Source organism: Macaca fascicularis, chromosome 6 (assembly GCF_037993035.2).
Source record: "Macaca fascicularis isolate 582-1 chromosome 6, T2T-MFA8v1.1".
In the NCBI taxonomy this organism is placed as follows: Eukaryota; Metazoa; Chordata; class Mammalia; order Primates; family Cercopithecidae; genus Macaca; species Macaca fascicularis.
The window spans coordinates 165,613,484-165,628,223 of NC_088380.1; the positions used below are offsets into that span (position 1 = coordinate 165,613,484).

General features: G+C 39.7%; 1 protein-coding gene across 13 annotated transcripts in view; it reads right to left on the reverse strand.

Annotated features, from left to right (window-relative positions):
* Positions 1-14,740, reverse strand: part of EBF1 (EBF transcription factor 1) — a 412,231-nt gene that overhangs the window by 125,247 nt on the left and 272,244 nt on the right. For 9 of the 13 annotated variants that reach the window (XM_065547012.1, XM_065547011.2, XM_005558407.5 and 6 more), the window contains one exon: positions 4,328-4,469. In XM_065547012.1, the coding sequence (XP_065403084.1) occupies positions 4,328-4,469 (142 nt within the window). The remainder of the gene's footprint in view (positions 1-4,327; positions 4,470-14,740) is intronic. The other 4 variants (XM_005558408.5, XM_065547013.2, XM_005558409.5 and 1 more) reach the window with 1 other exon arrangement.

Below are 14,740 nucleotides of genomic sequence, written 5' to 3' on the forward strand. Positions count from 1 at the left end.
AAAAGTGAGTATGTTTTAAAGAACCTGCCTTTGATCTAAAACACTAAGTAGGACCTCAGGTCAGAGCTCATGAACACTAACATGTTTATATTCTAAAAACTCTTGATTAATAGGTCCATTTTTTTTCAAATAAATATGAAGGATGTACACATTCAAAACAATAAAAAAAGAAACTAGATCTAAAGAATACCCTATTGGGAACTTAATCCCACTCCTGGAAAGGGCTCCTACTGATGGCTGAGCTCTGGAACGTGCTCACATTTTTCTAGTCACCATGGAGGAGGCAAGTCCTCCAATAGCCCAAAAAGGGGAGAAGGGAAAGAAAAAGAGAGGAAAGGAGAAAAACACATGCACACCAAAATAAAAAAATACATATATCCCCTTTAAAAAATGAGCATTTAAACTGCTTGTCAGATGGTTTCCTGACAAAGCCACTAGAGTGTATTCACAGGCATTTGCATAAATGCTGCCAGTGAGTTCACCATAGCTGCAAGCGCTAATGGTACATAAAGTAATTTAGTCACTTCTCCCGGCATTCTATGTCAGAATGATGAGCATGGGCACTTTGCCTTGTTGCATATTAGATCATTAGATAATAAAGTGTTAGCACATGCAAGCTGACAGGGGCTCTGCACCACAGTGCTGTGAGGGCACCGCATTTTGCCACAGGGGGAAGAAACAGAGAAACTGATGCCACAGTTGGCCTTGAATTCAAGTAAACACAACCTGGAACTCAGGGTAACAACAATGCCAACAGCAACACTCCTCAAGCCCCTCAACGACTCCCCAGAACACAGTCTTCATGAACTTGCCCAAATGACTGGAACACAAGGCAAGTACACAGGGTAGCACTGAACTTAGCCTTGTGGCAGCCACTCAGCTCCTTTCATCCCGAGCCCATGCTTTTTCAAAAATTGGAACCGAGAGAGCAGTCACATTTTGAGGCTGCCTCTCTCCACAACTGTATATCTTCCATAAAGCTATTGCTTAAAGAAGAAACCTCACTAGGCTAAATGGTCCCATAAATATCCAGCCAAAGAAAATCTTGGTATTTATGAATGAAGAGAAAGTACAGGGGAAGACCATTTTCCACGATCTATAGCATGCCAGGATTCACTATCTTTGGACCATGCAAGAGTCTATGAAATAAATTTGCCTTTGTCAACTCTCATACTTGAATTACAGGGTCATTTATCAGAGCACAGGGGTTTGCGGGTCCACGGGTCACATAAGAAAGCCCACGCATGAATGTAAAGCACGATCTCTGTCTCTACTTATACGCAGAAAGGTGAGCCACAAAAGGAAACTTCCTCCAATGGTCTGACAAGCAGGATATAAATAGAGATTTGCAGAATAGCCCAAAATAATTCAGGCTACCTGTAAATTAGATGATAAAAAGTCCAGAATGGGGGAAAACGTAGGTTCCCGCAGGTCACAAGAGGAGAACATGCTTTGCGGTCTCACCATGCGGTAGCTATTTGAAGGCTGTTGGGGGTGGGAGCAGAGAGACAGAAGGATGAGGGTGTGTGATTCTCGAAGTCTTTTAAACAGAGCATTTTGAAATAGAACTTTTCAACAGCAAAATAAAGTCTTACCCTCACATCAACATGAATTAGCATCTAGGTCCACTCCCACACATTACCAATGAAATAGTTCAATAGTCACCCTTTGCTGAGTAGATATTTATGTGTCAGCCTGAAGTGTCTAAATGAGTGGGTGGTTTTGTGCGGTTAGTTGACTCATTCTGCAGAGAAGCAGATTTCTATGTTATTGTCATTACTAAGAATTTGAACATGTCTACCCTTTCTTTCCACTGGAGAGAAGTGAAGTAAGGCTTAGGTGAAGTCAAGGCCCCTAGATGAGGGAAATAGGACATACCTATGTCCCCAATGATGGCCAACCACTTACACACAGTGAAATGTCACCATTTTTTAAATAATATCTTACAATAATATGGCCACTTGTGGACTCGTAAACTGAAGCAGGTGAATAAAATGCTGTCGTTAAAACTTAGAATAATATGATATCCCAACTGAAATATTAATACTGTTAGAAGAGGGAACATCTGAGCTGGGAAGAAGCTTATAGCTGTGTTGATCCAGAGGTCTCAAACTGTTGGCCTGTGGCTGCATTCTTCTAAGTGGCTTTTTTTCCCTCTCTCCTCCCTTCAGTGTCCAAAAATTTTGTAATTAGTTACCAACAATTAAAAATTCATTGTTGCCAAACTGGAACATCTGGCCCCACTTGGGCTCTCATTCCCCTTAGCAACAACTGGCTGGGGCCGGGGGGCACCAGAGCGTGTACGTGCCTGTCTTCTCAGCCTCCACCCAGCCCACTTCCCTATCTACATTACCTGCCCCCACCCAAAGCACAGATTTTTTTTACTCTCCTACAGATCATCACCTTCATTTTAACAAGGAGGATATCAAGGATCCCAAAAACTAAAGCAACTTGTCCGAGGTCAAATAGAGGCCAGAGTGAAACTAAGGATTGAATTTGGGGTTCCTGGTACCTGTTTCATGACTTAGTCCTTTATCATGCTGCAAAATAATGTTACTGATCCTCATTGCCTAGAGGGCTCCTTTAGAGCAGGTTATATTCTATGTTTGCTCTGGGTGTTTTGTTGGAAGGATAATTTGCATGGTGTCAGGAGCTTTTTCACTGGCTTCCCGAGAGCAGAAATAGGAGCTGGGTGTGGCCTAAGCGTATTTTGAAAGTGTGAACTCAGATTTCAAACTGATAGTCAAGTCTGTCACCAGATTGGGCAGTACCTATTGCAACGAACCAGCCACAGTCAAAAACATAACTTCAGTCCTTAAGCAGCACTCTCCAAACCATGCCCACTGTATTTCCCTAATTTTTCCTCCACCTTTCACCTAAACACCTCTAGTCACACAATGCCTTAAGTGACTCCAAGGGTATTATAAAGACAACATTACTGTAAAGTGAGGATCAGAATAATTTTAAGTACAGAAATGGAACTAGGAATGTAATCATGAGCAGGTGTTTGAAATGGCCTCCTGCAAAATGTAATATCAATCCATCTCAGCACTAATGAAACCATAAAGAAGCAGCTTTTGAAAGATGATAGTTTACTTTAAAAAGACTGTAAAACTGGATGTGGTGAAGAATCCCTTCTAAGAGTGTTACATCTGGCTAATTAATAAAAAGTACAGTTCATGTGTTCCATAAGCACAGGGGAAAAAGCCAGGCAAAAATGATGAGAGTGGTGTGTTTATTAAATTGGGATGCTGGCAGAGAAGGGAGTTTTCTACCTTGTGAATTATGGTCAACTCCTGGCCCATGGAAAAAAACAGGCAATCAGGTGATAATTTGTGTGGTAGCGTTCTGAGAAGAATCTTGCTGACCTAGCAAACTGGAAAGGGAAGTGAGGGAAATGGGTTGAAAGTTTGAGGCAATTGAAGAAAGTCTAATATGGTGACTGGTACCCAGTAAAGCCTCAGTCACTCATTCTTGGATGGATGGATGGATGGATGGATGGATGGATGGATGGATGGATGGATGAGTGGAGAGCAGGAACAGTGGATACATTACACACACATGCAGAACTGAAAAATTCAGGCGTGCCCCTAACCCAACCCATGGTTCTTCTGAGTGGCATTCACTTTCCTTGATTCAAATTTTTATCTGGTTTCCTTCAGTCCTCTCAAAGGCACTACTGATTAGCCATAATTCTCAAGACAAATGTGATTTCTCCCTACCAAAGTCTACCTACAGAAAGCAAGTTCTATCACGTGGTGAAGAAGTGAGAGTTAGGTACAGGGCACAGGAGGAACATTTGGTCTGGGCTTCATATTCAGAAAGCATCTCCCACCTCGACATTGAACCTGATCTCCAAATGAAGTTCAACATATAGTCACTGAGATACACCAGGAGGATGGTAAAGAGGATGGGTTCATTATAAAACCTCAATGGTCAATTACATCACAACTTTTGTGATACCAAATTGTGTGGCCTCTCTTTATTTTTCCCTTGGATTGGCCTTTCCTTATTTTGTAATCCAGTGGGAGCTTAGAATAAAGCAATGGTCCAGGCCTCCTTCTTTCTCTCAACCTGAAAGGAGGCAATATTAGCCATTTCCAGAGTAGAGAGTGGTCCCACAAGAAAGATGGGCCTCAGAGATATTTTCCTGTCTTTAAATATTTGGCATCATATGTTGAAAAGAAAAAACCCTGGAGGACCAATCGTATTCAAAAAGACTTTTGAAATTTGAAACAGAGTAGAACATGTGGTAGAGTGGAAGAAAGAAACCAAATATATTCACAGTTAAAGTAGCAATGCCAACCAATGAAAATGATTCGCCTACCATGTTCCAGATAAGAGGGCGTACCTTCCGAGGGGTCAAGCCTCCGAGCCCTCCGCCCATGCTTGGAATTATTATGGACAAACATGTTATCAGAGACTGCCAGGACATGGCCATCCACATTGACTGTCGTAGACACCACGACCTGGAGACATAAGAAAGAAATGAATGAACATTTTAATATAAAAGCGTGGTGGGTAATAAACTCAAGTTAAATAAATAACAGCTGGGAGCTGAAGAAAATTGCATAGCTATTTCACATAATAACTGGTGCTTATGCTGTACAAGTCTAACAAGAGGAGCTATTGATGAGTGGGTCTTTGGCATGGAACGCTTTTGATACAGTTTTAAGTAAAATTGCACAGTTTATAGTTATACAGCAGAAGGTACACTGTTAACCATAATTTTAACAAGAGGATCTTTATTAGCATATTTTTTACACAAGGGTGGTTGTGTTTCACCTAAATTACCCTTCAGTTTAGACACTGAAGCAGATATCACAGTTGATCATGCAAATAAAAATCTTTTGAATCTTTAAAATATTTCCCCCCCACTGTGTCAGGGTTAAGAGGATAGAGAAATGAAAAAGATTTCAGTAAGAGCTGGGATGCATTTTCTCTCCTGGGTGTCTTTTTGAGATTTCTTGTACTTTTTTCTTTCCACATTAGTTTGGTTCATCAGACCAAAGTCCCCCTCACTACTATCACCATCACCCCACCCCAAAAAATTCCTGCTAATTAAGGGTCCTAGATCTGTTTCAAATTAAAAAAAAAAAAAAAAAAAAAACTGGTGGGACTGGCCCAAGGCATAATTTAGACACTGAAACTATCTCATAAAGTGACTGTGAACCGAGTTTGCCAGAAGAGACACAGGCAAAGATGTTGTCTCAGAGAACTTTGACTAAAACAATGAGAAGAAATGACCTACACTTCTCCTTATATTAAATGGGGAAAGGGATTAAAACTGAAACCCACAGAGATATGTTTATTCATGCGACCTCTTACAACCAAATATAATAATTGTCTGTAATTGCAGCTTCAGCTCCCACCTCATGCTTTGACAAGGGAAACAGCAATCAGCCCGCTCCCGTTTAATCCACCTATTATGTTGACTAATTAACTTTGCTCGACAGTTTATTTCTTCCTCCATTATCAGCCCCTGTCAGCCGCAAGCACCCTGCAGCATAGGGGAAACCTCAGGCTCTTTGATTGATCACCGATAGATTGACATGCAGATTAATTTAATTAGAATCACCTCACTTGAGAAATGAAAGACAATGGCAAGAGGGCTAATAGATCTGCTCTCATAATGAGGCGAGCCTCCAGAGCGAAGGCTGAGGATTTCTGATTTATTTTGCTCAATTCCCCAGTTGCTTGGAAAGACTCTCGCTTTAATTGTTCTTGGTTTTGAGAGGCATTAGCCTCTGAAGAGGTGAACCGCTTACAAGGATTGGCACAGACGGAGGCCTCAGTTTCTGAGGAAGCCTTTTCTCCGAGTTGGCCGAAGCGGGCATTGACTTCTGAAGAGTCTTGTGCAACACTAATGTTTCATCAGCTAAGTTGGGCAGAGGGGAAAACTCTGGGCCCTGGCCTACGCCTGTGAATTGTCAGCTGGGACCCCAGTCCCCACCAGTCTTTCCATACTTAAAAGTTCCACTGTCCTCCTCATTGACCTAAGTGCATCCTGGCAAAATATGGTGAATTTCCTTTCCCAGAGCCTCAAAGATGCCAACAAATTGCAGGCTATGAACACATCACTCATGCTAGTAACATAAGGTTGATTTTGTTTTCTAAATCTGCTTTATTAAAATGCATAGGAAACAGTTGAGAGTTCAGTAAGGGAATCAGAGTATTCTCCTTAGCCACTGTGAAACCCCACATTCCATCTAGAACAAATCATTTGGGGGATGACACGTACGTTCGATGCAGAAGTTTGCAGAGCGGTTCTTCTCTTTATTCATGATTGGCCAACCAGATCTGACACAGCCTTATGTGTAAACACAGGTTATGTGTTTACAGGTTAATTTAAAAGAAGGAAGAAAAGAAGAAAACGGTCTACTTACTTTGCCTTCAAAAACTATCATATGTAGTGGCAAAGCCAATATTATTTAAGGCAACAGAAATTCACCTTTCTTTTTAGAGAGATGACTTCTTAGGACTTACAATTACATAACAGAGCTGGGTCTTTCAAAGAAATTTTGATTTACTATGAGACCACAATCGAGCTGTCACTGGAGTCGTTAGCTGAAGAAACTATAAAAGGAATCCCAAACCGTATCTGTTTTCAGTGTCAGGAAATACAGAAAGTGGTTATTCTAGATGTCTGTCTTAGGAAGAAAAAAAACAATGATAATTCACCATGCACCTGTAAGACACAAGCTCTACAAACTTAAGGCTTAAAATACTCAGTATCTTTCAAAGACACTGTCATCTAATCCTACATTGAACAAAAATGTCAAAAACGGTTAAGGAAAAAAAAAAACTATACCCCATATGTTTTTCTTTTCTTGGCAAGAGAAGAACCACCAGGGCCACATGTGTGATAGAATCATTTGGCTGAAATGCCAATCAAAATTGGAGAGAAGATAATACAGAGAATCTTCATACTTTTAATTTCTAGAAAATGAGCAGCTAATACATTCCTCCAAAACTCACAGCACAACTTCCCTACCACAAAACAATTTCTCCCATTTCAATTTGGAAATATTCAGGATATATTTAAATAAAACATATGCTAAAATTAATCCACAGAGCAACTTGTAAATTAAAAAAAAAAAAAACACCGTGAGATGCAAAAGGGGTACTGAAGTGTTCTTTAAAAATAGGCCCATAGTAGGAGGGAAAAGGGCCTTTACAGTTTAACACATTATTAATGAGGTGCTGACACATTCACACAGGCGAGGGGACAGACAGGCCTGCCAAATCTTCAACCTTCCTCAATTTTGTCAATAAAACACAGCCGAAATTTCAGACAGACAAACATTCAAAATGATTTTACCTTTGGACACAACCACCCTTTCCTTCTTTCTCCCCTTCTCCACTCCCCTGCCCAGAGAAATAGATGATGAGAATATGAAGGAAAAGCTATGTTTAGAATTTCATGATATCTGTTATAATTACACCTTTACTTTCTAGAACTGCACTGTCCAATACAGAAGCCAAATGCCTGGCTATTTAAATTTAAACTAAACGACATTTTAGATCCCCTTCCTGAGCCTCAATGGCTGCATTGAGTGTTTCATAGCCATAGGCAACTATTGGCTACTGCACTGGACATGGTGAACAGGGAATTTGTTTTATCATCGCAGAATGTTCTATAGGATGGCACTGCTCTAGAATGGTTTTGAAATAAATTGTGCACTTGATTCTTGAAGATGCCTAAGTTATATCTCCTGAAACAAATATCAGCCTATGTAAACAGGTTTAGATTTATACATATATACTTTATCACTATATTTTTGGGATGAAATTTCTATTAGGGGGCTTTGCTTCTTAATGTGGCAATCTAGAGATATGCTGATTAACACTCAGCATGTTCCAAGGTACTTCTCATCTGGGCCCTCCTTTCCAATTGAGAGTATTTGTTATCAGAGAATGAGAAGGGCAGAAAAGAAGTTTCTAGCTACCCATGGACTTTGGATATTTTACACTGATGTTTTCAATTTCTTGGCTTATATCAGTGGTTCAGAATCTCTTCTGTTATATCCTTTTCTGGATCGATATCCCTAAAAGGTATTATTCCTATCCCCCTCTATTTAGAATTTGAAAGAACTAGACACAGAATTTCATTCTTGGCTCTCAAGCTTTCCTGGTTAATGTGACTTTGGCCAGGTTAACTTCTCTGAGTCCCGGTGTCCCTGACTCTCAATGGGAATAATCACCATACTTAACTCATAAGGTAACTGTGAGGATTAAATTAATTAAAGTGGCCAGCATGGTTCCTGTATGGAGCACTCAATAAACAGTAGCAGTAACAGAGTAGTAGTTGTCACTTTGTTGCTGATGTTAAACAAGAAGTTCAAAAGAATGTGTCGGGTTGATAATCTGAAGCATCTTAATGACCATAAAGAAGACCCAGCATACACTGTAATTTTAAATAAAAGGATACGGAAAGTATTTATTCTATGTCCACTGCTCCACACGAACGTACAATTTTAAAGACTTTTGTGCCAGTAACACATTATTATACATTTAGGCCTTGCATGAATTATGGTTTTCATTGGTTTATATAACGTTGCTTTCTAGACCCTCTCTGTGTCTTAGCCTGTTACAGTTGAGGCTTTATTAGAACTAAATGAAACCTTACTATTCTGAAAATAGTCTGTAAATGAGATGTCTCACCATTTCAGTCTAGTTTTCCCAGTATTTCCCATCAACGAGGGTTTCTCAGGAGTTTTGTTATTGGTGAGTACTTCCTCACCATCTCTTCTCGGGCGGCCCCTCTTCCCTTCATGTCATGCAGGAGACCTAGTATGTCCTAACTTTATTATCTAAGATTCATGAAGCACAACCTCTCTCTCATGAGCAGATTTTCAAAAAGATACAAGCAGCTAAATTCGATCATGAGTGGAAGATCACATGAACAAAAGCAGCAGTTTGTCTGGACGAAGGGGTTATGAAAAAAGCAACCAAACACGTTGAAATTTGTATCTTTAAGCGTTTCTCCAACAAACACAGAATCACAGCAAAGATTAGACCATAAATATATTTTCAAAGTTTAAATTTAGAATATTGTGACAGTGAAGTACCTCCTTCCAAAAAATAAACACTGCCTCATGTTAATTTTGAATGATTATTTAAAAATTCCAAATCTTGGCTTTTAATGCTGATACACGGTAACTCGGTAAAAGGAAATTAGTGTTGAAGTTAGTCTGTTCTATGCTTCCTAACCTCTGTTTTTTGCTTGTTGTACTTTTGCATTAATTTAGGGTACCTAATCACAAGGCTTTAAAAATATTAACTTGAAGTACGTGAAATGAAAAGCACCGGGAAGCATTTCATGGAATAATACTCAGCAATAAAAAGGAACAAACTATTGATATCCTAGGGAATTATGTTAGGGTAAAAAGCCAGTAACCAGGGGATACATACAGCCTGTTAAGGACTGAATTGTTCCTTCCCCAGAAATTCATACATTGAAGGCCTGATCCCCAGTGCCTCAGAATGTGACTATATTTTCAGATAGGGCTTTGACTACTTTCAAATGAGGCCATTAGAAAGGTCCCTAATCCAATCCTTACAGGAGGAAGTTTGGACACACAGAGAAGGTGAGTATGATTACTAAAAAAGGACAAGATGAGGCATCCTTGTGCTGATGAAAATTCCCTATATATGGACTGTGGTGTTAGACAAAGCTAGTCACATGATCCAATTTTATAGAACTAAAAATATACCCACACAAGTACTAGTAAAACAAGGGAAAGCTGAATAAGATGGTAGATTACATGAATGCCCATATTCTGGTTGTTATATTGTAAAAATAACTTTGCAAAATGTTACTGAGGAAGACTGGGTAATGGGTACATGGGATCTTTCTGTATTACTTCTATAACTGCATGTAAACCTAAAATTATGTGAATAAAAAACTCAACTAAATAAAAGGCATTGGCAACCAAGATGTCCTTCAACGGACCAATGGATAAACAACCTGGCAATCCATATAATAGAATATCATTTTGCAATTTAAGAAAATGAGCTATCAAGCCACAGACAGTCATAGAGGGGTCTTAAATGCATGTTACTAAATAAGAAAACATCAATCTCAAGAGACTATATACTGTATGATTCCAACTATACGACATTCTGGAAAAGGCACAACTATGAAGAAAGTGAAAAGATCAGTGGCTGCCAGGAGTCTGGGAGAGGAGAGGGAGGAATGGGTGAAGGATAGGGGATTTTTAGAGCAGTGAAACCATTCTGTATAATACTGTAATGATGCATATGTTCATGTGTTTGTCCAAACCTATAGAATGTACACACAAACAGTGAACTCTAGTGTAAACTATAAATTAATTGATACTGATTTTTGAGACAGGGTCCTGCTGTCACCCAGACTGCAGTGCTGTGGTGTGATCTCAGCTTACTGCAACCTTCGCCTCCTGGGCTCAAGTGGTCCTCCCATCTTAGCTCCTGAGTAGCTGGAACTAGAGGCATGCACCACCACACTCAGCTTTTTTTTTTTTTTTTTTTTTTTTTTTTGTGAAAATAGTTTCACCATGTTGCCCAGACTGGTCTCAAACTCCTGGGCTCATGCGATCTACCCACCTCAGCCTCCCAAAGTGCTGGGATTACAGGCATGAGCCACCACACCCGACTCACAAAACTATGGATTTTAATAATATATTAATATTGGCACATCAATTTTAACAAATATATCACACTAATGCAAGATGTTAATAATAAGGGAAACTGGGGAGTAGGGGATGGGGATGGGGTTGAGAGGGTATTATATTTCTGTAAACCTAAAACTGCTCGACAAAATAAACTCTATGTATTTTTAAAAGGTACTGATCACACTTCTACCCTCAACCCTCTATAGTCTACATTCTACATTCCACTTGTCAGCTGAACTACTTTGCAGACTCGTCAAATATTAGAGTCACAAGAGACCCCAGAGATCAGCTAATCTAGTGGCTCCCAAATAAGAGTTTTTGACTGTAATAATGGGTGACATTATTGCAGAGAGGGAATCATAAAAGCATCCACAGTAAGTCTGCATACTGAAATATTCAGTTAACTTTCCCTTGTCTGGGACCCTATCAACTCCATATGGAAACTCTGGTTATCTCATCTACATGAGAAGCTCTCAACTAGCAGTTTTACATGACTTTAAAGAACTCTAAAGAGAATGTGATTCTTAATAATGCAATATGATTGAAAAATATGTCATCATAGGAGGTTCATAGGAGAAAATGATAAAAGGAGTCCTCAGTGTAAGTTATGACAGTCCAAATTTGTCCAACACTTCCTTTTACAGCTTGGAAAACTAAGGTCCAGGAGTTTAAAACAACTTCAAGGTCATAGGACAAATTAAGAAAAAAGGAAGTCTGAAGGGAACCCTGTAGACTCATAGTGCAGTTCTCACCCACTCCCAGTTCTGACCTTTCATTATTATTATTATTATTATTATTATTATTATTATTATTATTATTTTTTGAGATAGACTCTTGCTCTGTCGCCAGGCCGGAGTGCAGGGCGCAATCTCGGCTCACTGCAACCTCTGCCTCCCAGGTTCAAGCGATTCTCCTGCCTCAGCCTCCTGACTAGTTGGCACTAGAGGGGCGCACCACCACACCCAGCTAATTTTTGTATTGTCACTAGAGATGGTGTTTCACCACGTTGGCTATGATGGTCTTTATCTCTTGACCTCGTTATCCGTCCATCTTGTCCTCCCAAAGTGCTGGGATTACAGGTGTGAGCCAACACAGTTGGCCTCTGGTCTTTCAATACACAGTCCTGGCTTACATCCTCTCCCTGGACTCTCCTCATATCTTCCAGTACAAATCTATGGTGCCTGTGTGACTGACTACAGCTTAAATATTATTTACATAAAAATGGTCTGCAGCGGTTAGGTCTTTCTTAACTTTGTCCTTTAAAATATCCTTGAGTGATATGGAATGCGATATTCTCAGAAATGTGCCTGATTGCCAGCTTCTATCTGGTTGAAAGATTCCAAATAACTCATTAAAAATTATGGAGGACGTGTGAACCTACAGGATGTCATGGAGTGGAACTGCTGGAGTAAAGGAGTGGTTAATGGAATTACATTCACACTTTAAGGCTTGAGGCAAAACTAGCTCTTAACAGGAAGACAAGAATGGACACTTCTAAATCCTCAGATACATGTGCTAAACTAATTTAAATCTTTGGAAACTAGAATTAGCCTCTGTCTCCTGAACAGTGACCCATGATAAACATGAAAAGCTCACAAGTGATCTGAACCTCATTCCTCCCTCTGTGGATCGGGATACTTTTGACAACTCTTTAGGGTGTCATTGGTGTTTAACTGGTGCTCTCTGTGTGTGTGTCCTCATTGGCCATTTTAGGTGGGAATGAGACAAACAGGATTGTCATGTGTGCTCTGTAACGATGGGGCTATGGCATAGGGACATGGAAATCAGGAGCAAGAAAATGGCATATTGGTCAATGGCTCAGATTCCAGAGTCAGATGATCCTGAGTTTGATCCCCAGTCTCACCACTTACTTGCTTATAATCTTAGATGAGTCACTTAGTCATAGGAATAAGTGGTGAGCCCACTATGTACCCGCCATGTGCCAAACATTATTCTACACACTGAAGAAGCAACAATGAACAAAACCAATAAAGCATTTACCAAGCAGGAGTTTAGTTCTTTTTTTTTTTTCATTTTTTTTAAAAATTTATTTATTATTATTATACTTTAAGTTGTAGGGTACATGTGCATAACGTGCAGGTTTGTTACATATGTATACTTGTGCCATGTTGGTGTGCTGCACCCATCAACTCGTCATTTACATCAGGTATAACTCCCAATGCAATCCCTCCCCCCTCCCCCCTCCCCATGATAGGCCCCGGTGTGTGATGTTCCCCTTCCTGAGTCCGAGTGATCTCATTGTTCAGTTCCCACCTATGAGTGAGAACATGCGGTGTTTGGTTTTCTGTTCTTGTGATAGTTTGCTAAGAATGATGGTTTCCAGCTGCATCCATGTCCTTACAAAGGACACAAACTCATCCTTTTTTATGGCTGCATAGTATTCCATGGTGTATATGTGCCACATTTTCTTAATCCAATCTGTCACTGATGGACATTTGGGTTGATTCCAAGTCTTTGCTATTGTGAATAGTGCTGCAATAAACATACGTGTGCATGTGTCTTTATAGCAGCATAATTTATAATCCTTTGGGTATATACCCAGTAATGGGATGGCTGGGTCATATGGTACATCTAGTTCTAGATCTTTGAGGAATCGCCATACTGTTTTCCATAATGGTTGAACTAGTTTACAATCCCACCAACAGTGTAAAAGTGTTCCTATTTCTCCACATCCTCTCCAGCACCTGTTGTTTCCTGACTTTTGAATGATCGCCATTCTAACTGGTGTGAGATGGTATCTCATTGTGGTTTTGATTTGCATTTCTCTGCTGGCCAGTGATGATGAGCATTTTTTCATGTGTCTGTTGGCTGTATGAATGTCTTCTTTTGAGAAATGTCTGTTCATATCCTTTGCCCACTTTTTGATGGGGTTGTTTGTTTTTTTCTTGTAAATTTGTTGGAGTTCTTTGTAGGTTCTGGATATTAGCCCTTTGTCAGATGAGTAGATTGCAAAAATTTTCTCCCATTCTGTAGGTTGCCTGTTCACTCTGATGGTAGTTTCTTTTGCTGTGCAGAAGCTCTTTAGTTTAATGAGATCCCATTTGTCAATTTTGGCTTTTGCTGCCGTTGCTTTTGGTGTTTTAGACATGAAGACTTTGCCCATGCCTATGTCCTGAATGGTACTACCTAGGTTTTCCTCTAGGATTTTTATGGTATTAGGTCTAACATTTAAGTCTCTAATCCATCTTGAATTAATTTTCGTATAAGGAGTAAGGAAAGGATCCAGTTTCAGCTTTCTACTTATGGCTAGCCAATTCTCCCAGCACCATTTATTAAATAGGGAATCCTTTCCCCATTTCTTGTTTCTCTCAGGTTTGTCAAAGATCAGATGGCTGTAGATGTGTGGTATTATTTCTGAGGACTCTGTTCTGTTCCATTGGTCTATATCTCTGTTTTGGTACCAGTACCATGCTGTTTTGGTTACTGTAGCCTTGTAGTATAGTTTGAAGTCAGGTAGCGTGATGCCTCCAGCTTTGTTCTTTTGACTTAGGATTGTCTTGGAGATGCGGGCTCTTTTTTGGTTCCATATGAACTTTAAAGCAGTTTTTTCCAATTCTGTGAAGAAACTCATTGGTAGCTTGATGGGGATGGCATTGAATCTATAAATTACCTTGGGCAGTATGGCCATTTTCACGATATTGATTCTTCCTATCCATGAGCATGGTATGTTCTTCTATTTGTTTGTGTCCTCTTTGATTTCACTGAGCAGTGGTTTGTAGTTCTCCTTGAAGAGGTCCTTTACATCCCTTGTCAGTTGGATTCCTAGGTATTTTATTCTCTTTGAAGCAATTGTGAATGGAAGTTCATTCCTGATTTGGCTCTCTGTTTGTCTGTTACTGGTGTATAGGAATGCTTGTGATTTTTGCACATTAATTTTGTATCCTGAGACTTTGCTAAAGTTGCTTATCAGCTTAAGGAGATTTTGGGCTGAGACAATGGGGTTTTCTAAATATACAATCATGTCATCTGCAAACAGGGACAATTTGACTTCTTCTTTTCCTAACTGAATACCCTTGATTTCTTTCTCTTGCCTAATTGCCCTAGCCAGAACTTCCAACACTATG